The sequence below is a fragment of the Trachurus japonicus genome, chromosome 8 (genome assembly GCF_045865225.1).
Source record: "Trachurus japonicus isolate A0001 chromosome 8, Traja_1.0".
NCBI classification, from domain to species: domain Eukaryota; kingdom Metazoa; phylum Chordata; class Actinopteri; order Carangiformes; family Carangidae; genus Trachurus; species Trachurus japonicus.
In genome coordinates, this window is record NC_140914.1 from 4,926,219 (window position 1) to 4,948,716 (window position 22,498).

The window sequence follows — 22,498 nt, forward strand, 5'->3', positions numbered from 1 at the left end:
TAATGCAAACTACAACCACTAATACTGGCAGTTTAGCAGTTATATACTTATACTAATATTAATTTAAAAAAAACAATTGCTATCGCTATCTATTATTACTATTATTGTCATTATTATCATCATTATTATTATTATTATTATTATTATTATTATTATATAGGCTACAACTACAATCCTAATAAAACATACTAATTCAGTACCAAAGAGACTGATATTTCAAAATGTAGCTACATTCAAATTTAGTTCCTTCTGTCAACCAAAGTATCAAATACACTCATTTCTATCAATATGTATCTCTAATATCTCCTCCAAAGCTGCCTGTCATAGATTAAATTCACCAACAGATCCTTGTGTGGAGATAAAATAGATTATAAAGTTTAGCCGAAAATACGACCAACAACTGATAAATTTACCACTGCCTTTCAACAGAGGTGAATGCATATAGACAAAGGTGTTAACAAGACATTTAATAAATGGTAAGGGCCGCTGGAAAATGACTTTCATCTCCAGACCACAGTCCACATCTACTGGGGGCTAGCAGCATCTCTCCTCCTACCTGCAGCAGCAGCCGTGCTGAGCATGGAGGTTTAGTGCTTGCTTATGCCACAAAGTTTTACATTTTTACTAGTGCTGGCTTTAACACCATTAGCAGCGTTAAACGGACATTAACCCAGCCCAGCACTAACTTCAACAAATGCCCACCTTCGAGAGAAGCACGAGTTTCCTCTTGTTTTGGTTTTTTCCCCTCTTGCTCGCGCCTGACTCGTTCTTTTCGAAGCTATGATCACGTCTTCACCTGCAGCTGCTTGACAAGTGCCTGCAGCATCTGACCAGTGATTGGTCAGATCGACGCGTGACGGCGCGTGCGGTGTCAGATTACAAAAAAAGGTCTCTTCTCCCTCTTCTCCTGCCTCGCGCTGACAGCTGATCTAGTAGCGCGCACCACGGCTGTGCATATGCGCATCCTTTGTGCAAAACGGGGCCCCTATTGGATCGCGGGGCCCTACGCACTGTGCGTGATCTGCGTGTAGGCAGGGGCGGCCCTGCTGTCTGCAAAAAAAAAAAACTTTGAGTGACACAGTTGCAGAGGGAGGGGAAAAAAAAAAAAAAAAAACCCAATCAAAGTTTGCCGTGTGAAATCTCCTCTGATGGGTCGAGCAAATTGGCACCAGGTTTAAAACTCGAATTCATTTGCATTCAATGATCCAAGCCGAGTGTGTGTGTGTCTGTGTGTGTGTGTGTGTTTTGGGATTGTGGAAAGTCGTACTGTTCCAGAAATGAAGCCAATTACGGCAAAGAGCACGGTAACAAGCTTCCTCGCTCCTCACTGCGTCACACACACACAGTGCCGCAACTTGTTGTTTCGAGTGCATGTTAATGGTGAGTTCCGGTGGTGTGGGAGTTTGCAGCGCTCGGTGCTGATTGCCTCAAAGTTTTGTTGCCCTCGGCTACGTTTTCATCAGTCTTTAAGAGAAACAGGGAGGAAGAGGAGGAGGAGGAAGAGGAGAGACCGGTGTGGGAGGAGAGAAACTTTTCCTGAACTCTTAACTCCCACTGGTCGACAGCAGAGGTTCATAAAGATCAATAAAGATCCATGAAGATCATCTGTTTGGAATTAACTGTTTATGTATTATTTATGTTTTCACCCACTCTGAGGTTAGTATATCTAAAAAAAAATGCAGATGAGAATCAGTGAGTTAACTAATGCACAGAAATGAGCATCCTATTATTTTTTTATTAGCTACGGTGCAAGAAAATGAATTCATCATCAGTGTGTTGCTGTTTAATCATGAAGCTGCAGCTCACACGCTCTCAAACTTCAAATTTCAATAAAACTTTGACGTTTCCATTTTCTACATTTGTGCAAAACACTTAAAGTTTCTGACCTGTGAGACATCTGGAGCTGATGTGTGTGTGTGCGTGATTGATTTTCAAAATAAAAGCGAGAGAAGCGAAAGCAAAAGTGACCAGAGGAGGAACTTTTTTCTTTTAACATTTAACATGTCATGTTGTTAATTTACAAATAATTTTTTTTTAAAAACAAGTAAAGTGATGTTTTGTGTTTGTTTTGGTGCTGAGTCTCATTCCAGCTGCACTTTTCTGCTGCATTTTCTTTTTTCCTCTTAATTATCTATTAATTTATTCACTTTTTCATTTATTTCTGCATCTACGTACTCCCACTCACCCCCACTCTAGCTCTTCTTCCTCTTCCTCTCCTTCTTGTTAAAAAATACAACACACACCCACACAAACAAACAAACAGAGCAGCTGATATTTAGCCAAATAATAAAAAGAAGAAATGGAAAGAGGACACAATGAGAGTATAGGGATGTCACCATTACTTGATCTCACAGTTAACCACGATATTAAGATTCCTAAATACCGTCACTTCCAAAATATGTCGGAACCATATCAGCTCAACTCACACGTCTAATATGTATGACCACCTGCTGGAAACCCACTTGACACCATATTCAAGTACAGATCGGAGAGGAGACACTATATTTTATGATCTCATTGCGTTGGAAGTAGAAGTAAAAACCCTCGACTTTTAACCACTTCCCAAAAAATTTTACTTTGATGAAATCACAATGAATCTGTCTCATCTGACTTTCATGAGTCTCTCTCTCTCTCTGGAGTGTGTGGCTTCAGCTCAAGGCGAAAAATATTACACTGGTATCAGGGCGGTTTCATCAAAAAATCTAAACAAAGAAGATCAGATTTATATCTTAAAACAGCGAGACGAGCCGACGTTTAATAGAAGTGACAAAGACGATAAAAACCCTTGAATTTGAAGGAACGAAACCTTCTTTTCTTTTTTTTTTTTATCACTGTATAATTTACCTCAATGCAGGAAATATGACCCATTATCTATCTGACCATCCAGCCATTAAATTAAACTCCAACACTGCGCAGTCCCTGTCTGCTCTGATGTTGGTTACCGACTTGATGAGTCCTGTTCCCACCGGGAGGAGAGACGTTCAGATGAGTCTCCTCCTCTTGATAAATCAGACTCAAAGAAAAAGAAAAAAAAAAAGTTTGGAAGTGACACGTGCCCGGAAACTTCAACCGGACCTGGTGTTTTGTCTGCAGAGCGTCAGAGCTGCACTTTGCTATTCAGTTCTGCATGCTAACAGGAAGGCATGTCACAGATTATTGATTGCTGTCTGTCTGCAGCAGCCAATCACGTTGAATGTGGACGTTAAGCATCAAGAAAGAAAACAATGACTCCAGTTTTAGACTCTGGAGACTATCATGCAGTCTGTTTGAGCCTGGAGCTGAGTGTAGCAGTGGAACAAGCTCAGTGTCTACAGAAAATTCAAGAAACGATAAAGCTAGGAACGCTCTCGAGTGCAAAACATGAACTGAAATTGTTTTACAGGAAGAGAAAATACATCGATTTTCATGTAAAAAAATACTCAGATTATAACTTTCTGAAATGAATAAACAGATAATTAACCAATTAACATGTGGATACAGGATTAAAGCTGCCGGGAAAACACATTTTTCATGTCATGGGGTCTTTCAAGAAATGATAAAGCTAGGAACGCTCTTGAGTGCAAAACATCTGAAATTGTTTTACAGGAAGAGAAAATACATTGATTCTGATGTAAAAAAAATACTCAGATTATAACTTTCTGACATAAATTGACAGATAAATGAACAATTAAAATGTAGATACAGGATTAAAGCTGCTGGGAAAACACATTGCTCATGTTATGGGGTCTTTAAAAGGAGGTTCAGTATCACCTGTTCACACTGCAGTGCTCTGTGCATTCATGATAAAAAGCAAAATATATAAATAAAGTTGAGCTGCTTCAAGCTTAAACCTCTCTCTGGTGTTGCTCCTCTTTAAAGCAGGTTTAACATTAAAGCTCTGAGTCTACAACGAAAAAAAAAGAAAAGAAAAAAAAATCCAAATCCTTTGCCCAGGAAAATATTGATATGTAAACCAGAGCAGACTACAGTGAGTCCTGTGTTGATGTGGACTTACCGAGGGCCGGCTCAGCACAGTCTTTGTACTGCTCAGGTGTGCAGAACGGAGAATCACCTGAGGACAGCGCCAATAAAACACAGTTTAACATCCAGAATTTACTCATCTTCTCATATAAAACAGTGAACACCAGTGTAGATGTGTGTGTGTGTGTGTGTTTCTTACCAGGCATGTGCACCATCCTACAGTTGCAGTTCTCCACGATGTAGCGCGTTTCACAGTCGATCCTGCAGGCTGTGACGCTGTACACCTGGAAGAAGCCCGATTCCAGAGCCTTCGACTCACACTCTCCCCACGGGGGAGGCAGGTAGGTCAGCTGTAACACAGAGGGGGAAGGGGGGGGGGTTAGAGGAGAGTTTCACCTTTCATGACCTTTGTAATGTTGCCCCCGTCATACCTGATGTAACTGTAATAACTACAATAGGTAACCCTTTAATTTACAGGCCTTTAATTACGTAATAATGTAAAGAAACAGCCAAGAAATAACAATTAATTGCATCATAATGTCTAGAAATAGCCTAGAAATATGGGTGTTACGTCCCGGCTCGTGGACGGGAAAAGGGACGTACATGAAACAACCAGATGTGAAAGGTTATAGTCAACTGCTGTTTATTGTAGCAAGTTTGTTGACAAAATAAATAAATAAACAATAATAGCACCTCGGTAGATGGGGACCGGGAGGGAGCTGTCAACATAAAGAAAACAATAAAACCAAAAGGGTAACTAACTAAAGTCTATGCACGAAGGTCGAAGGCAACAAAAGAATTCAATTTCATCAGTTCATTTTAATTTACAATATCAAGGACTTGGTGGAGAAATATTCTGGCCTTTCCCAAAAGAGTCAAAGCATGAAAAGCATGTGTAATCTTTAGCCATTATGAAAAACATGACATTACTATGAAATTGACTGTTATTTCTTGGCTATTTCTTGACATTATGACGTTACGTAATTAGCGGCCTGTAAATTAAAGGGTTACCCAAAAATAATCATAAAACAGGCTGCATAGAAGAAAAATACAGAGAATTTTAATAAATCCACTTCTATCTAAACATGGATGAAGCAATTAGAAAATAATCTATTTAAGATAATTAAGGTTTTTGCTAAAAATTAAGCATTATGAGCTGCTATAGGAATATTAAATATCTCGCTGCATGAACAGGCTGCACAAGTCAAACTTGTTTCCCAACAAAAAAGTGCTGAGTAACGATCTGTCTGCAGCAGCAAAGACAGAATCCAGACCTTTGTCTCTGCTCCTCAGACCGTTTGATGACAAGTGAGTTTGATGCTTTTGAAACCACAGACACACACACACAAACACACACAGATAAAATCCATGTCGTGTGAACAGAACAGATCCTCAGCAACTTTCCAGAACTTGTTCCCGAGTCCTTGAAACTGAGCCAGTGCAGATAAGCAAAGAAGATGAAGAAGAGGAAGAGAGGAAGAGGAAGAGGAGCCTCACAATAAACCAGGCGGCGCAGAGAAAAAAAACAATAAAACAATTCAACAGATTCAGAGTCTGTCGGAAAAATCCCATAACACCCAGCAACGGGAGCACAAAAACTCCAAATGTTCACCTCCTGCTCCTGCAGCTCTGAAGACTGGAGCAGCAGACGAGGGACGTGGTGGGGGGGTGGGGGGGTTGTGGAGCAGCGTGGAGGCTCCATCTGCTCCACAACAACAGGCTGCTGCTCCACTGGTATCGATCACCCGCCACCCAGCGCTCCCCAGTTCCCTTCACCGCCACCGCCGCCATCGCCATCACGACGGCGGCGGCGCCTCCCGGGCGACGGCGCTCCTCTGCCAACAGAAGCCGAGGCAAAACACAAACATCCTGCCAGGTGAAATCTGGGCCCAGTTTGCTTGTTAGCGCTGACAAAATTTGAAGCCATGCCCTCCCCTTCCCTCCTCCTCCTCCTCCTCCTCCTCCTCTCAGCCGACGGTCTGCATAGTCACTTCAAGCTGTAAATTCAAACACAAACCAAACAACAACAGCAGAGTTTGCTCAATGTTTCTGCTGCGGCGTCCACTAGGGATGTCACGATTAACCACGGTATTAAACACTACGATTAATTAAAGATTCCTAAATCCCATAGCTTTCCAAAAACAATCAAACATATTAAAGTGATAGTTCAGCATTTTGGCAAAATTGCTATCCCAAATAGTCACAGCAGTAGGTTCATTACCTTTAATCGTCGGTGCAAGCTGTTTTTAGATCGGCAGGGCAGAGGCGTAAGCTCTGCACAGCACGCTGTACTTTTTGCTTTTCCTTCATCAAACTCATCAAATACACAATCCAACAACTCCACAACGCTCTGGTGGACAAGTTGTGACCTGCACATTCACCACGCTATGAGATAATAACAGAACGTTACCAGACAGAGTTGTTTTAGAGGGAAATATGCAGCCGGAACTACATTTCAGACACGGCTGCTGGGCGGAGGGATTTCAAAAACGCAAGTCGTTCCGAGTATTTGCTTCATGTGTCGTAATGTTACATGATTATCTCATAGCATGGTGAACGTGCAGGTCACAACTTGTCCACCAGAGGGTTGTGGAGTTGTTGGATTGTGTTTTTAATTTGATGAGGGAAACGCAAAAGTACCGTGCGCCTCCGTTGCATTCGCTGAGCAGCTCACGTCTCTGCACCGCCGATCTCAAAACAGCTTGCACCAACAATTAAAAGTAATGAACCTACTCTTAAGACTATGGCAATAGGCACATTTGCAAAAATGTTGAACTATCCCTTTAAATCAATGACGTCTCGCCAGCCTATTAAACACGTTGCGCAGAAGTAGTGGCCAAAGTAGGAAACACGTCTAATATGTACGACCACCTGCGGGACACCCACCTGTCCTCATTCGCCAAAGTAAAGGTAAATACACAGTAACTGGGTTATACATGTATGTTAATGTCAATTTACCAAACGTAACACTGAATTGGTAGGAATTTAAATGTTGGCCTTTCGTTTGTAATTAAAAAAAAGACTAAAAAAACAACAGATGACTACTAATGACTTGAATATTTTTAACATTTCCAATAATTGGTCCTATATTAATAGATACTTCAAATATTTTGTATACAATTAGTAATGTAATCATATTTTGACTATTTTTACACATTCATAGTGTTATGGAATTAATTAATGCATAATAATCGGGCTAATTGCAATACTGTGATTATAATCGCACCAAGAAAATCTATAATGGTGACATCCTAGCGTCCGCAGGCCTCTAGTCATTTTGGATTTAACGTCTCCTGAGCACAGACACCCGGACACTATTAATGTTATTAGAAACTCCACCAGTCCCTGACCTTTTGAGAATCACCTTCACGCAGCGATTCGTCACCTCTGCTCTAATTAAAGTCGACTGTGTCTTCCAGATTCCAGATCTGATTATTCCTCCGCAATCAGATAATCTGAGCTGCTCAATATCACTTTCCACTGCGTCGAGACCTGCTGACCTGATTATGTCAGTCTAATAAGAGCGCAGACCTGCGTTGTGTTATTAATCAATGTTCCATCTCCCTGTTAACACCAGCACGAGGCTTTAATTAAGCTTTACACTGCGGTCAGGAGGGACGCTGTTAGACGAAGGCTTGGCTTTTTGGAGCACAGCGGGTTTATTCTTTAATAAGGTCACTGTATTAACATCAGGTCGGGTGAAATGGAAATTTTTTAAGAGTCAAGGTTGGAGACGAACCTCGACATGACATGACATCGATGCAGAGGAACTCGGAGGGTTGAATCAAGATGCAGCGGAGGCTCTGGGTCGGTATAATGAAGAGTAGCCTATTTCTTTTCTCTTTTTTTTTTTGGTAATCCTTGGGAAGAATGAGTTTCTGAGCTGAGGGAACAGCATGCTCCTTTAGCTTCAGTCAAAAGCCCACAGAAGGGCAATTTCAATGTCTGGAGAGCTTAAATTTAAAATTGCCTGCCTGTGTGTGTGTGTGTGTGTGTGTGTGTGTGTGTGTGTGTGAAGACTGATTCAGCCCTCACCACAGGCTGTGTACTTTGTGCCTTTAGCACTTGTGATTAAGTCGCTTTGATCTGGGCCCAATATTATTAGCTAAAATGAGTTCATTTAAACTCTTTGTCAAAGTTTTTTTTTTTTTTTTTTTTTTTTTTTTTTTTTTTTCTTTTCTTTATTGACAAGCAAGTAGAGTACAATCCGGTACAATCATATTAGAACGTCTCTGGTACAATATCGTTTTTAGACAAAAAATAGATATGGAACAAGGTAAAAGTCAGGCGATACGGTAATAAAAAACAAAACAAAACAATAACAATTAGAAGAGGAGAGAAACAAATTAAAAAAAAGAAAAAGGGTACATACATTGGTCACGCATAGAATACAGAGTACACAAAGATTATAATTATCAAAAATCCATAAAGTCATTAGAAATAATATTAAGATTAGACATTCATCAGGCTGTCGTAATACTGCAGAAATAGATCATTTTTTTTGTCATTTATAATTCTGAGAGACTTAAGATGAAAGTTGAATTCAAGTAGAAACACCTTAAACTTCGGTTTAGTTTTGAGAAATCTGTGTTTGTGTATAAAGAATTTACAGGAGAGAATTAAGTAATTGGTAATGAATTCAACAGACTTGTTGTTATGAGAAAAATAACAAAGAACATCTCTTTTGGTGAACAGGTATGAGACACTAAGAAAGTTAGAAAAATGATTTCTCAGGTCAATCCAAAAATCATGCACAACACAACATTCGTAAAATACATGAGCGATAGATTCCTCTACATCACAGAAGACACATTTACTGTTCACATCCATAAACTTAGATAGGAATGCATTACAAGGGTAAATTTTGTGTAAGATTTTAAGATGTATTTCTTTGACCTTATTAGAGATGCAAAACTTGTAAGGCAGTAACCATGCTTTTTTCCATTTAACGTCATAAATTAACTCATCCCAGAAGAATTTCCCTCTTGGAGAACACTTATTTTTAACATGGATGGCGTTACGTATGAATTTATTATTACATTTTTTATCCAGGAGAGGGCGACCATCAATAATTAGTTTAGGGTCAATTCTTCCATTTGTGCTGTATGAAAGGTGACATTTCATCAACTGTATGATACCAGAAGGAATCGCCTGACATACAAGACTAAATTCTTTAAATCTAATAGGAAATTCAAAGGTTCTAAGAAAATCATTATAAGAAAGGAGATTACCGTGTTTATCAAATAAGTCAATAATAAAAGATATGCCCTTTGTATGCCAGGAAGGAAGATAGATAGATTTGTTTTTTACTGTGATATCTTTGTTATTCCATAGGAGGGTTTTATGAGGGGAAAAGTTGTGAACATAAAGAAGTTTCCATGCTAAGAGAGCTTGTCTGTGAAAGTTAGACATTTTGAGAGGAAGTCTAGAAGGACAATAATTACATTTTAAGACATACTGTAAACCACCACATTTTTTAAAGATATTGCAAGGAATGAAATACCACAAGGAATCTTCACCATTAAGCAAGCATCTTCTCAACCAATTAATTTTGAAGGTGTTATTGATGTCAATGAAGTTGATAACTTCAAGACCCCCTTCAGACCTATTATTTGAGAGAACAGCTTTTTTTAATTTGTGCTGTTTATTACGCCAAATAAAGTTCAAAAAGATGTCATTAATATCTTTACAGGTGGAGTCTGAAGAGTACAAAGATAATGCTGGATATACAAAACGAGAGAGACCTTCCGCTTTGGAAAGAAGAACTCTGCCAATGATAGAGAGATCTCTTTGAAGCCAGTTGTTAAGAATTCTCTTAGTTAAATTTAATCTAGGAAGAAAGTTGAGATTTTGGCGTGTAGTTTGGTTTTTGCAGATGTGAATACCTAAATATTTGACAGAGTCTCTAACAGGTATACCACAGATTACTTGGTCATTTGATTCATGAAGACAGAGGATTTCACATTTATTCAAGTTTAAGTGTAGACCAGAGGCTAGGGAAAAATATTCAATGGATTTAAGAGCAACGGGAATTTGATTTTTATCTTTTAGAAACAGAGTAGTATCATCTGCAAGCTGAGAGATTCTAATTTCCTTATTAAAAATGGAAATGCCTTGCATAAGAGTGTTATTCATAATGCTAATGGACATTAGTTCCACCACCAGAATAAAAAGAAAAGGAGAGATGGGGCATCCCTGTCGAACGCCTCTATGTATACAAAATCTTTTGGAGGTGTTATGGTTAATAATAATAGAACTGTTAATGTCTTTGTACAACATTTTGATAGCAGAGATGAAATTAGATCCAAAGCCAAACATTTCCAGGGAGGCGAAAAGAAATTTGTGTTCTACAGTGTCAAAGGCTTTACAAAAATCTAGAAATAGAATAATGGCATCTGAGTCAATAGAGTCAGCATAATCAACCAGATCAAGAGCCAGTCTTATATTACTGCTTATATGACGGCCCTTCATGAAGCCTGTCTGTGTTTCATTAATCAGGGGGTCCAGACATTTTTTAAGTCTATTTGCAAATATTAGGGCAAGTAATTTATATTCGGTAGTTAGTAAACTTATAGGACGCCAATTATCTATATACAGAGGGTCTTTTCCAGATTTAGGTATTAAGGAGATAACTCCCTGCTTCATAGTGGTCACCATTTCCTCTTTTCTGAGACATTCTTTAAATAGATTGAAGATAGGTTTTTCTAAAAGGTCCCAGAAGTGTAGATAGAATTCAACCGGTAGACCATCTATGCCTGGTGCTTTATTTTGTTTCATAGACTTAAGAGCATTATTTAATTCTGTAATTGTGAGCTCTGCATCACATAAGGATTTGAAATCATCTGTAACAACAGGAGCATGGTTACGCACTTGTTGTAGAAAGGTCTCACATTTGTCTTCCTGAAACTCGGATTTGTAAAGGTTTTCATAAAACGAAGAAATGAAGTCAGATATTTGAACAGGGTCTTTACAAAAGGTATTATTAATATTTAGGACAGACAAAGATTTACGTTTATAATTTCTCTTTTCAAGAGCAAAAAAATAGCTACTGTTTTTTTCACCTTCCTCAATCCACTTAGCTCTGGATCTGATGAAAGAACCCTTGGCTAAATCAGTATATAATTTATCAAGTTCCAATTGAGTTGTTTTTAATTCCATTAATTCTTCATCAGAGTGATTATCTTTGTTTAAGAGACTATCAAGCTTAAGCATGAGGGTAGATTGCTTAAGAAGCCTGTTTTTTTTCAACTCCTTGCTACGTTTAATAGCAAGCCCTCTAACCTTGAACTTAAATAGTTCCCATTTGCTCCCATATGTTGATTCTGCATCTGAATTAAAACATTCAGACAAACATTCTGTGACAGAGGAATTGAAAGCTGAGTCATCTAAAAGTGAACTGTTAAACTTCCAGTAACCGCGGCATCCATTAGATGAGTCAGAGGTTAATAACTTAAGAGATATCAATTTATGGTCGGTTAGAGGAGCGTGAAGATGACAAACATTTTTAACATATTGCAAGAGAGGGTGGGAGATAAGAAAAAAGTCTATTCTAGATCTAAGGGTCTTAGAGCCATTGCACCAAGTGAAATCCTGTATGTTGTCATTAAAGAAACGCCAAGCATCAACTACAGATAATTGATTACATAAAGAAGAAATTATACCATTTGTTTTAGAGCCCTGAGATATACGAGGGGGAAATCGGTCTATGAGGTTGTCAGGGGTCTCGTTAAAGTCACCTGCTAAAATCATTTGAGCATTTGTATACTTATTTTGTAACTCAAAAATCTTGCTAGTAAGATCAGAGAATAAGACCTTATTGGAGTTATGAGAATTATAACCGTATATATTACAAAGAAGAAAGCAGGCATTATCAATATTAACTATCAGTATCAACCATCTTCCTTCACTGGAAGTAACCGATTCAATAATGTCACCTCTAAACTTGTGAAGTAAAATCATAACACCAGCAGAGTGATTTGTGCCGTGGTCAAAGTAAATAGAATTCCCCCATTGTGATTTCCAAAATTTGCAATCAGATTCACCAGAGTGGGTCTCTTGTAAAAAAATCAGATCTGCTTCAGAGTGTTTACAAAATAAAAAAAGTGCTTTTCTTTTTGTTAAGTCTCTTAGACCTCTTACATTTAAGGAGACAGTATTAAGTGAGTTGAACTCAAAATTTTGCATGACCTTGTAAAAGAAATAAACAGAAGAAAGGACAGACACAAAAAAAAGATGAAAAATGTACTAGTACTAAGACTAGGAAGCTTAGTGATAGTAAGGAACCTGAGCTTAAGGAACTATGCTGCCCCCAAAAACATGGCAGCAGTGACCTTTAAGTAACCCGTTGAACTGATATCAAGCAAAAAGTCATCAAAGTGAAAGCTTTCTGTTGAAAAACACAGACCCGGTGAAGAACAGTGGGTCAGTTGAATATAAGAACGGTGAATGAGTATTGTGTAAGTCTTTTCATTCAGAAACAAGTCAATTGAGGTTATAGGAAAAAGTTTCAGACAGTTTATATATGGTGAAAGGCTAGCCCATGACACAGATGATAATGAAGTCAGGCTAGGCCAGGTATTCAGCCATTTTAATTATTTTTTATTTCTTTTTTTTCTTTTTTTTTATTTCACCTCCAGGAAGTCGATCTTCTTGCCATCAATCAACTCTTTGTCAAAGTCATTTTCACAGGCCGCGCTGATATGATGTCATACTATCCACTAATCACCACGGAAACCTTCACCTCAGACGCTCTCCTCTTGCTCCAACCCTGAGTCGTCGTTATCCTCCCGAATGTTTCTGGACATATTTTGAAAAAGAAAAGTGCCCTGTGGGTTTCTGAGCTGGAGGAGACAGGTGGGAACTTCTCACAGCAGGAAGTTTCTTTTTCCTTTTTCTCTGAGACAAAGTGCAGCTCTGCATTAATTAGCCGGAGATAAATGTGCTTGTGGAGAGCCGTGGTGTTGGCGCAGCAGGCGGACGATGCCCCTGCCAGTCACAGAACTGGGCTGACAGATGAGCAGAGACAGAAACCCCTGAAGGCTCATTACCCAGGAGGCCGAACCATCTCTGGATAGATCTCCTCCTCCTCCTCCTCCTCCTCTTCCTGCCAAGACACCGAGGTGACTCTGTGTTTCAGCCGCCACGCTGAGCTGTGATGCACTCGAGTCGAGAGGTTTCAAGTGAATTTTGCAGAGGAAAAAAGGTCCTAAAATTCAAATCAAGCTCCGGTTTTTCTTTTTATTTCAGTCGCTCTCTGTCAGGACATTTGCAATGCACCATTACCCAGAGAACCCGGGGAATCTAATGTGTGTGCTCGCTGCCAAGTATACGCTTCTTATTTATCTGATCTACAATAGCGACGATAAACAAACACAAACTGTGACTTTATTTGTTACAAACAGACGACGTTCAAGTTGTTGAAACAAACACATTTTAAACTCCTACAGGCTCAGTTATGCAGTTTTAGTTTAAGTCTTGACTTCATGCATGCATGGATACGTGTTATATGATCTTTCATCCCATCATCCTGTTGTCATGACGACATCCTAGCACAGGCGCGTGCATGTGTGTTAAAAAAAACAACTTAATTTTCACACGCACATTATATTTGATTGATGGTTTTGGGTTTGACAAACAGGTCAAGCAGAGAACTCTGATTCCTACATGAAGTGAGTGCGAAAAATAGCTTTGTCCATCTTAAACACTGTAATCACGTCATTATCGTCGTAACCATGACAACAAGATGTTGAGGGAGTACTTTTAAAAAAAGAACTGAAACCTTGATCCTTTTTCTGAACTAAACCAAGTGCATTTTAGTGCTGAAACCTGATGAAGCTGTGGGTGTTATTGTTGTAACACTTGCAGTCTTGTTTTTGTCTATTTATTATTTTTGACTTGTTTATTTACAGTTTTATTATTTCACTTTATTTCACTTTAATTTTATTACAGTATCTTTAATTCTATGCTTTAGCCCAGTGGTCCCCAAACTACGGCCCGCGGGCCGTACAAATTCCAACCGGCCCGCAGCCTCTGTCATAAAATCAATAATATGCGGCCCGCCAGCACGTACATTTTTTTTTCCAAGCCTCGATATATTGCCATGTGCATGCCTGTTTGTTTTCCTCGTCTCTGGCCTCCAAACAGGCTGAATGACAAGAGGCTTCACTCTGTGACTCGGTCTCAGCACCTGGGCGCGTTTGTTCCATAGCGGAATGAAATGAGGGAGTGAAGCATCTTGTCAGTCATCCAGGATCTTTGTCTCTGTGGGGGGAGGCGGGGCCGCTACCACACACACAGTGCAGCATGTGAGGAGCAACGCAAGGTAACGTCAGTTGCCAACTTGGCGACTTTCTCCCTAAATCTTGCGACTTTCCAAACCTTCTCATCGACTTTCTTTTTGACAAAAGCCACTAGCGACAAATCTAGCGACTTTTCCGGTGCTGTTACAAACGCTTCTGGTTTGGAGACTCGGACGTGAAAGCACGTCATCACTGCTGTCCTCAGCGAGCAGCGGTGCTGCCGTGAGCCCCCCGCCCACGTCCCTACAGCCCCCACCGGCGGTGTCACGGAGCTGTCCCCGCTACAGAGACCCGCTCCACGCCGCTGACACCCCCACCCCCACCCCACCCGTCTTTAGAGCGACATACAGAGCCTCAGTCACTACTCACCTCATCTACTGTGATGACACGGTCAATATCTATTCAAGTGCAGTTTTGTTGAGACTTGATAAGCCATTTTATTTATTGTTTTGGTTGTGTGTGGTTTTATATTTGAGTGCATCTTTTCTTAACAGAGACAGGGTCTATTCTTGTTTTTGATTGTGATTTTTATTTAAGTGCAATTTTTGATTTTTGAAAATATAATATAATATAAAATATAATAATGTTTCAAATTAACCTAGATATGTTTAAGCTTCCTTTTTTTTCCAGACATTTATGTCATTTTATGTGGTCTTCAAATATGAAAAGCAGAGTGATTTTGCTAAAAACTTGTTTAGATTTATTTATCTATGTGAAGAAATGAAAATAAAAGTATTAAATAGTTAATTTGCATTTAATGTTAATGGTTCAAAGGATGTCAGGCTGAATGGTCGGCCGACTCGGCCCCCACACATTTTTATCTCACCGAATCTGGCCCTCTTTGCAAAAAGTTTGGGGACCCCTGCTTTAGCCTATTTTTATTTGATTTTAATTTGTGTATTCATTTATTCTATCTTCATTCATTTCATCATGTTTTCTTTTTATCCTTTCTTATATTTATGATTTTACTCCTTTAAAGGGATAGTTCAACATTTTGGCAAATTGGCCCTTTGCCATAATCCCTTTAGTCATAACTTAGGTTCTTTACCTTTAATTGTTGGTGCAAGCTATTTTTAGAACGGCGGAGCAGAGCCGTGAGCTGCTCAGGGCTTTCTTGGTTTCCCTCATCAAACTCATCAAATACACAATCCAACAACTCCACAACAAGGACAAGTTGTGACCTGCACATTCACCACGCTATGAGATAATAACACAACGTTACCAGACAGAGTTGTTTTAGAGGGAAATTCATGCAAAACAGCTGATGCACATTCCCGTCGGGGGCAGTTTTTCATCAAGCAGTCTCTGTATTTACCTCTAAAACAACTCTGTCTGGTAATGTTCTGTTATTATCTCATAGCGTGGTGAATGTGCAGGTCACAACTTGTCCACCAGAGCGTTGTGGAGTTGTTGGATTGTGTATTTGATGAGGGAAACCAAGAAATCCCATGAGCCTCCGTAGCGTAGCTCTGAGCAGCTCACGGCTCTGCTCCGCCGTTTTAAAAATAGCTTGCACCGACAATTAAAGGTAACGAACCTACTGCTATGACTATAGGGATTATGGCAATGGGCCAATTTGCCAAAATGTTGAACTATCCCTTTAACATGCCTCATTGCGGGTGGGATGTGCTGTTTTTATTATGTAAAGCACTTTGTTTTACATTTTTAATTGTATGGAAAGTGCTTAAGAAATAAAGTCAGATAGTGGAGCCCAAAACAGACACACAACAACTCCACATTATCCTGTATCTGCTGAGTGAACTGAACGCACAGGGAGATGTCAAATACATAATTCAAACGTATAAAGTTAAAGGTGATGAGTCAGAGCCGTGCACTCTGCTCACTGCTGTCAGATAAAACAGACTCTCTCCATGTAAACACCGACTGACAGCCGTACGGTTAGCGAAGGAAAACAAATATCATTGATATTCCAGAAAGAGAGGCCACTTTAAAAACGAGAGGGCAATGAATTTATCCTGACAGAAATCTGTCCGCTCGGAGACAAAACAATCCAAACAGTCGACTCCCCCCGGTGAGGAAGACAATGCATTTTCAAAAGCTTTTCTCTGAGGCAGAGGAAAAACAGAAAGAGGTCGACACACAGAGAAAAAAAACCAACAACAAAGAAATATTGAGAGAGATAAAATGTGACAATGAGAGACAGAAGTAATAACGCTTTATAAAAAGCGGAATGACTGAGAGGAGTCTGGAAACACCTTCAGTGGTTTGTTCAACTTAAGCCGGAGTAATGAAAAAGAGAGGAAGAGTGTGAAGCAGGAGCCTCCGGGGGGACGGAGCGAAGAACATTTGCATCAAATATCTACTCTGACTGTATCTGTGCACGAGGCCCGCAGCGTTTAATATTGACCTTGCGCTGTGGAACAAAAGCTGCGGCGTGATGGAGTGGGACGAGTCTGAGTGAAGCACCTCTCTACCAGCAAGGTCACCGCCACCGACAGAGGGGGAGTTATCATTTGTCAGTCAACAATTACTAAGGGACCACAGAGGAACCATTGAGGAGACTGGGACGCACACACACACACACACACACACACACACAGATGCATGCAGGAAAATCCCACCATAGCAAGTTATCTATCACTGCGTTCCTCTCTCTGAGCGATTAGCTGAACATGTGGATTTGAGAAGGAAAACAGCACAAGGGAGAGAAATAATAATTTAAAGGGACATTGTGTAACTTCTCCTGTTATCTATTCACGAAAATCGATTATTTCATTCAAAAGTCTGTTTTTCATTAACCAGTAATCCCCCCCATCAACAAACTGAAGTGTTCCTTTCAGCTCTGAATTAGCCGTTCATGTCATTCATATCTCCATGGAGCGGGTAAGCTCGGTGCTGCTGCCATGTGGTGTCGCCATGTTTTTACGTTCAGTGGCAGCGTGACGGTAGGAAACCACGGAAACTCAGCGGAGACACCGGAGCTGTCGGCTCAGGTCGAGGTGGCGTCTGTGAAAAGTCACCGTGGTAACGCAGTGAGGAGGAACGGAGCGTTACACTGACGCTGCATTCACCTGCAGTCGGGCAGACGACCGTCGCTATACGACATCGCCATGACAACATATTGTCACGTGTATTGTTTTGCCTCGTGCTGACGGACCACTTGTTTACATAGAGGCTTGTTTATGCCGTTATATCTCACACAGGCTTCGCCCTCTACTGGACTCTATGGGTATATCTCTCCTCCAATCACGTACGCGCGATGGCCCACTGAAATTTGCATGTACGTAGCCGGCCAGTATGGCGTGCCTACCTTTCCCGCCCTTTAGCGGGCTATATAAGCAGGTGCACCGCCAGCTGCCCTCATTCCTTTTTACTTCAGCGTCGGCGAGTGCCCACTGTCACACTAGCTCCAAGGATGGAGTCGCCGCTTCAGGAACAACGCCTCTGCCGGCCTGCCCTAACGGCATCATCGCCCCGGCAGACCTACATCTTCTTTGGAGGAAGCGCGCCACCGCCGGGCTGGAGCAGCGACGGCAGGAGGAGGACGCTGCTCCAGCGTACACCACCTCCACGCCGCCTGATGAAGCTTCGCTGCCCAGACCCGCCTCAGCTTCTGCTGCAGACTTCCCCGCCGCAACGCTACGGCCCGCACGGGACCCCAGTGCGTCTCGTCCCGCGGCGGCTCGCAGCACACCCAGGCCGAAGCTGTCCTGGGGCACACAGCGACCAAAGTGACAGTTAACGGGAGGGACGGCGCCGGCAGACTGCCTTGCCGCCCTCCCTCATTGTTCATATGGTTCTGTATGTTCTGCTTGTGTTCACTGTTCTGTGGATGTGAGAAATGTTTTTATTAAAACATGTTACTCCACTAACAGAGCAAAAATCCCCCCTCCCACCTCCACCATGCTCCCCGCTTGCCGCGCAGCCCCGGCCGGTGTAGTCACCGCTACACCGTCGGTCAGGCTGCCGGTGGCTTGTGTTACACCGTCACATCCCCGAAGCGGGCCCGGCAAGCAAGGCCCCCCGGTCACGGTTTCACAAGCACACTCACACAACACACCCTCTACCGTCCCCGTTGTGGGAGGCGGAGCACCGTTGTAGAGCGGAGCACCGTTGTCAACCGGGTAAAAGCTACCGTTGTCCCTCTATATGAGCGCTACAACCGGCGAGGCTGCACAAGAAAACATCGCTCCCCACTGGTTGTAGCGACCACACAGTTAGCCCCGCGCGCTGCTAGCCGACACCGTGTCACTTCCACGGTAGGTCCGGCTCAGCGTGTTGACCGGCTGACGAGCGATGATTGTCACCGCCGAGCTAACGGCTACAGCGGTGACAAGCATCGTTCACAGCAGCACGGCAGGGCTGTGTTTCCGGACAATGAGATGGCTGCCTCACGCTCGTTTAACCCGCACCGCTCCAGAGAAGCGGCCGGGCTAACACGAACTGTCTCCCCGGTAAACAGCAGTAGAGCGGCCAACGTGTCTGACCGCTCTGGTCCTGTGGCTGTTATTTCCACGGGCGGATCTAACAGCAGCAGGGACGCCATGATGGTGAAGTGCCGGGCGGCGGCGGTGCGTTCAGGTGACACCACGCCGGCTCGGACAACAGAGATGCGTTCACGGACGGCCCCGAGAGCTCGGACAACGGGCCTGGTGCGTTCAGGGACGACTCAGCCCTTTCACAGAGGGCCCCCCATGGGCCAAACTCCCGTTTATGGTGGGTTTGGCGGCGGAGAAGGCCGAAATTGTGTACCACAGCTTTCTAAAAGCCGCTCCACAGCTGTCTGCGCGTCCTCTCACGTGTTTTTACGAAGCATGGCAGAGCAGCTGTGTACTGACAGACTGGCTGGACAGGACCCTCAGACTAGGATATTCTCTCCAGTTCTGCGGGCTCCCCCCAGTGTTCAGGGGCGTACAAGAGATGAATCTATCCTCTCAACAAGAGATAGAGTTCCTCGAGGGGGAAATTCAGGACCTGCTATCAAAACAGGCCGTGTCAATTGTCCCTCTTCACGACAAGGAACGAGGTTTTTACTCCCCATACTTTTTGGTTCCCAAAAAGACAGGGGGCTACAGACCCATCCTGGACCTCCGTGCCCTGAACACACGTATCGGTCGCAAAACGTTCCGCATGCTAACCACAAGGAGGCTGCTGGAACTCGTCCAACCAGGCGATTGGTTCTCAACCATCGACTTGAAGGACGCTTATTTTCACGTCGAGGTGGCACCAAAACACAGGAAGTTCCTGCGTTTTGCATTCCAGGGAACAGCCTACGAATACAACAGGCTGCCATTTGGCTATTCCCTGGCCTGGCTTATTTTCACGTCGAGGTGGCACCAAAACACAGGAAGTTCCTGCGTTTTGCATTCCAGGGAACAGCCTACGAATACAACAGGCTGCCATTTGGCTATTCCCTGGCCCCTCGTACGTTCAGCAAATGTGTGGACGCAGCGCTACAGCCGCTGCGCAGCCAGGGGATGAGGGTCTTCTTTTATCTGGACGACCTCATCGTGATGGCCAGGTCCAAACAATGGGCCATTTTTCACACAGCTCAGTTGATACTTCACCTGACCAAGTTGGGTTTTGCCATCAACTGGAAGAAGAGCAACCCCCAACCAAACCAGCGGGTCGAATACTTGGGGATTGTGCTCGACTCTGTCAGCCTGAGAGCCACTCTGTCGGAGTCCAGACGGACAGCCCTACAGCAGGAGGTTCTCAAGCTGCAACAGGGTCCACGTGTCACAGCCTTGAAGGTCACGCAAGCACTGGGGCACATGGCAGCAGCTCACCCGGTGGTTCCACTAGGACTGCTGCACATGCGTCGCCTGCAGAGATGGTTCACCAGCCTACGCTTAGACCTCAAGAGGCAGAAGTTTCGGCTGCTGACGGTCCCTCCAACAGTGCGGGGCAACCTGCAGTACTGGGGGTCCCCACGACATTTGTTGACCGGGACACCACTAGGACGAGTGACCTCGTACACGTCGGTGTTCACGGACGCCTCCCTGATGGGGTGGGGAGGCACCTGCCTGGGGAGGGCGATAGGTGTGTGGCCTCTGGGGGAGGACCGTCACATCAACCTCCTCGAGTTACAGGCAGTGTTCCTGGTTCTCCAACACTTCAGTCACCTGTTAAGGGGGAGACACGTGTTGGCGAGGACCGACAATCGCACCACAGTCGCTTACATCAACAGACAGGGCGGTGTACATTCCGCTGCCCTGTTAGCGATGGCAGAGAACCTGTGGTCATGGGCTTCAGAGCACCTACAATCTCTGAGAGCCCTCCACGTTCCAGGAATCGAGAACAGGGGGGCCGACCTCATGTCAAGGGGCGGCCCCCTGGAAGACGAGTGGAGACTGCAACCAGAAGTGGTACAGCAGATCTGGACACGATTCGGGAGGGCAACGGTGGACCTGTTTGCCAACAGGTCGAACACCCACTGCCCCCATTGGTTCTCCCTGAGCCCGCAAGACCATCCACCCTTGGGGGTGGACGCGTTTGCACACGGTCCATGGCCAAGAGGGCTACTTTATGCCCCCCCCCCCCCCCCTCCGTCTCATCCCCCAGCTACTGGAGAGAGTGAGAGTGGAGCGGCTGAGGGTCATTCTGGTGGCTCCCGACCGGCGGTCGGCTCCGTGGTACACGGAGCTGACCACAATGATGGCGGCCCCACCATGGCCCATTCCCCAAATCCGGGGGGCACTGTCACAGGAGGCAGGCGCGATACAGGCGCTGCCGATCCTGGGCCAACCGCTTCAAGCCTGGGCCCTGAAAGGGACAGGCTAATGCGGGCTGGGCTGACTGCGCAGGTGGTGAAAACCATCCAAGCAGCTAGGGCTGGATCCACCATTGCCTGTTACAGGGCTAAGTGGTTGGGTTTCCAGCATTGGTGCGAAGAGAGGGAAGTGGACCCACTGACATGTTCAGTGGGGGACACTCTTTCCTTTCTACAGCTTTTGGTTGATAGAGGGCTGTCTCACGCGACTGTTAAGATTTACGCTGCAGCCATCTCATCATGCCATGAGGGGTTGGGCGGAGGTCCAGTCTTCGCCCACCCTCTGGTAAAACGGTTCCTGCAGGGGGTCAGAAGGCTACGACCAGTGGCACGCACTTCTGTACCACAGTGGGAATTGCCACTGGTGCTCGAGGCCCTCACAAGGGACCCCTATGAGCCTTTGGAACGCTCCTCCTTAAAGGTGTTGTCGTTCAAGACAGCGTTGCTTCTTGCTCTGATGTCAGCCAAGAGAGTGAGCGAATTGTGTGCCCTGTCAGTTCACCCGAGTTGTTTACTCCTTCGCGGGGACCGCAGTGGTGCCATCCTTAAACCAAACCCCTCCTTTCTTCCTAAGAACATAAGGAGCTCATTTCGGTCCAGAATCATCCAGTTGGAGACTTTTCACCCTTCCCCTCATGAGGATTCGAGGGAGGCGAAACTGCATCTCCTATGCCCTGTGCGTGCGTTGACATACTATGTCGACCGAACAGCCACTGTCAGGAACACCGACCAGTTGTTTGTGTGTTATGGTGACGGGACGGCTGGCAGAGCCCTGTCCAAGAAACGCTTGGCGAGGTGGCTGTGTGAGTGCATCCTCTCAGCCTACAGTCAAGCGGGTCGAGAGCCGCCCACTGTGGTCCGGGCGCACTCCACATGAAGTGTGGCGACGTCTACGGCCCTGTTCAGTGGTGCGGCGGCATCGTGGTCTTCACCCTGCCCGTTCATAAGGTTCTATCTCTTGGATGTATCAGGCTCCTTCTCCAGGTCTGTGCTCACTGTAGGGTCACAGGACATGTGAGAGGAAGGATGTGTCAAGTGTTTTAAATACTTGATCCCCACAGGGTGTCATGCACCTGTCATGACTGTGCTCTGCTAGGACACTGTCAATGAGGTGCGCAGGAGGTCTAGGGTTGAGACCCCTGCGAGGTTAGACCACAACTTCACCCAGTCTAGCCAGGTGCTGGTAACTGGGATGAAGTTGGACCCGTTATCACTCCATACGGTGGTTAAGATTAATAAAGTGGTGACTGGGTCTTGGTACCTAACCGGTAGCTGGTGTGGTCAGTGGGCGGAGCCTCTCCCGCGGCAGGGAGTACATAAATCGGGGCTTCGCCTACTGTACCCATAGAGTCCAGTAGAGGGCGAAGCCTGTGTGAGATATAACGAAGGTTACGATATTGTAACCCTAGTTATATTAACACAGGCGGAGCCCTCTACTCTACGCCCTGCCGCTCTTTCGCCTTACGCTGAAGTTTGGTGGAATGAGGGCAGCTGGCGGTGCACCTGC

At 44.0% G+C, this 22,498-nt stretch overlaps 1 protein-coding gene across 3 annotated transcripts in view; it reads right to left on the minus strand.

Moving 5' to 3' along the window:
- The window catches only part of asic2 (acid-sensing (proton-gated) ion channel 2), a 524,547-nt gene that overhangs the window by 11,958 nt on the left and 490,091 nt on the right, over nt 1-22,498 (minus strand). For all 3 annotated transcript variants that reach the window (XR_015036256.1, XM_085783410.1, XM_085783409.1), the window contains 2 exons: nt 4,160-4,310; nt 3,995-4,051 (listed from right to left, as the gene is read on the minus strand). Coding sequence is in view for 2 of the 3 variants with exons in the window: in XM_085783410.1 (XP_085639536.1) it covers nt 3,995-4,051; nt 4,160-4,310 (208 nt within the window). In the remaining variant the exon portion in view is untranslated. The remainder of the gene's footprint in view (nt 1-3,994; nt 4,052-4,159; nt 4,311-22,498) is intronic.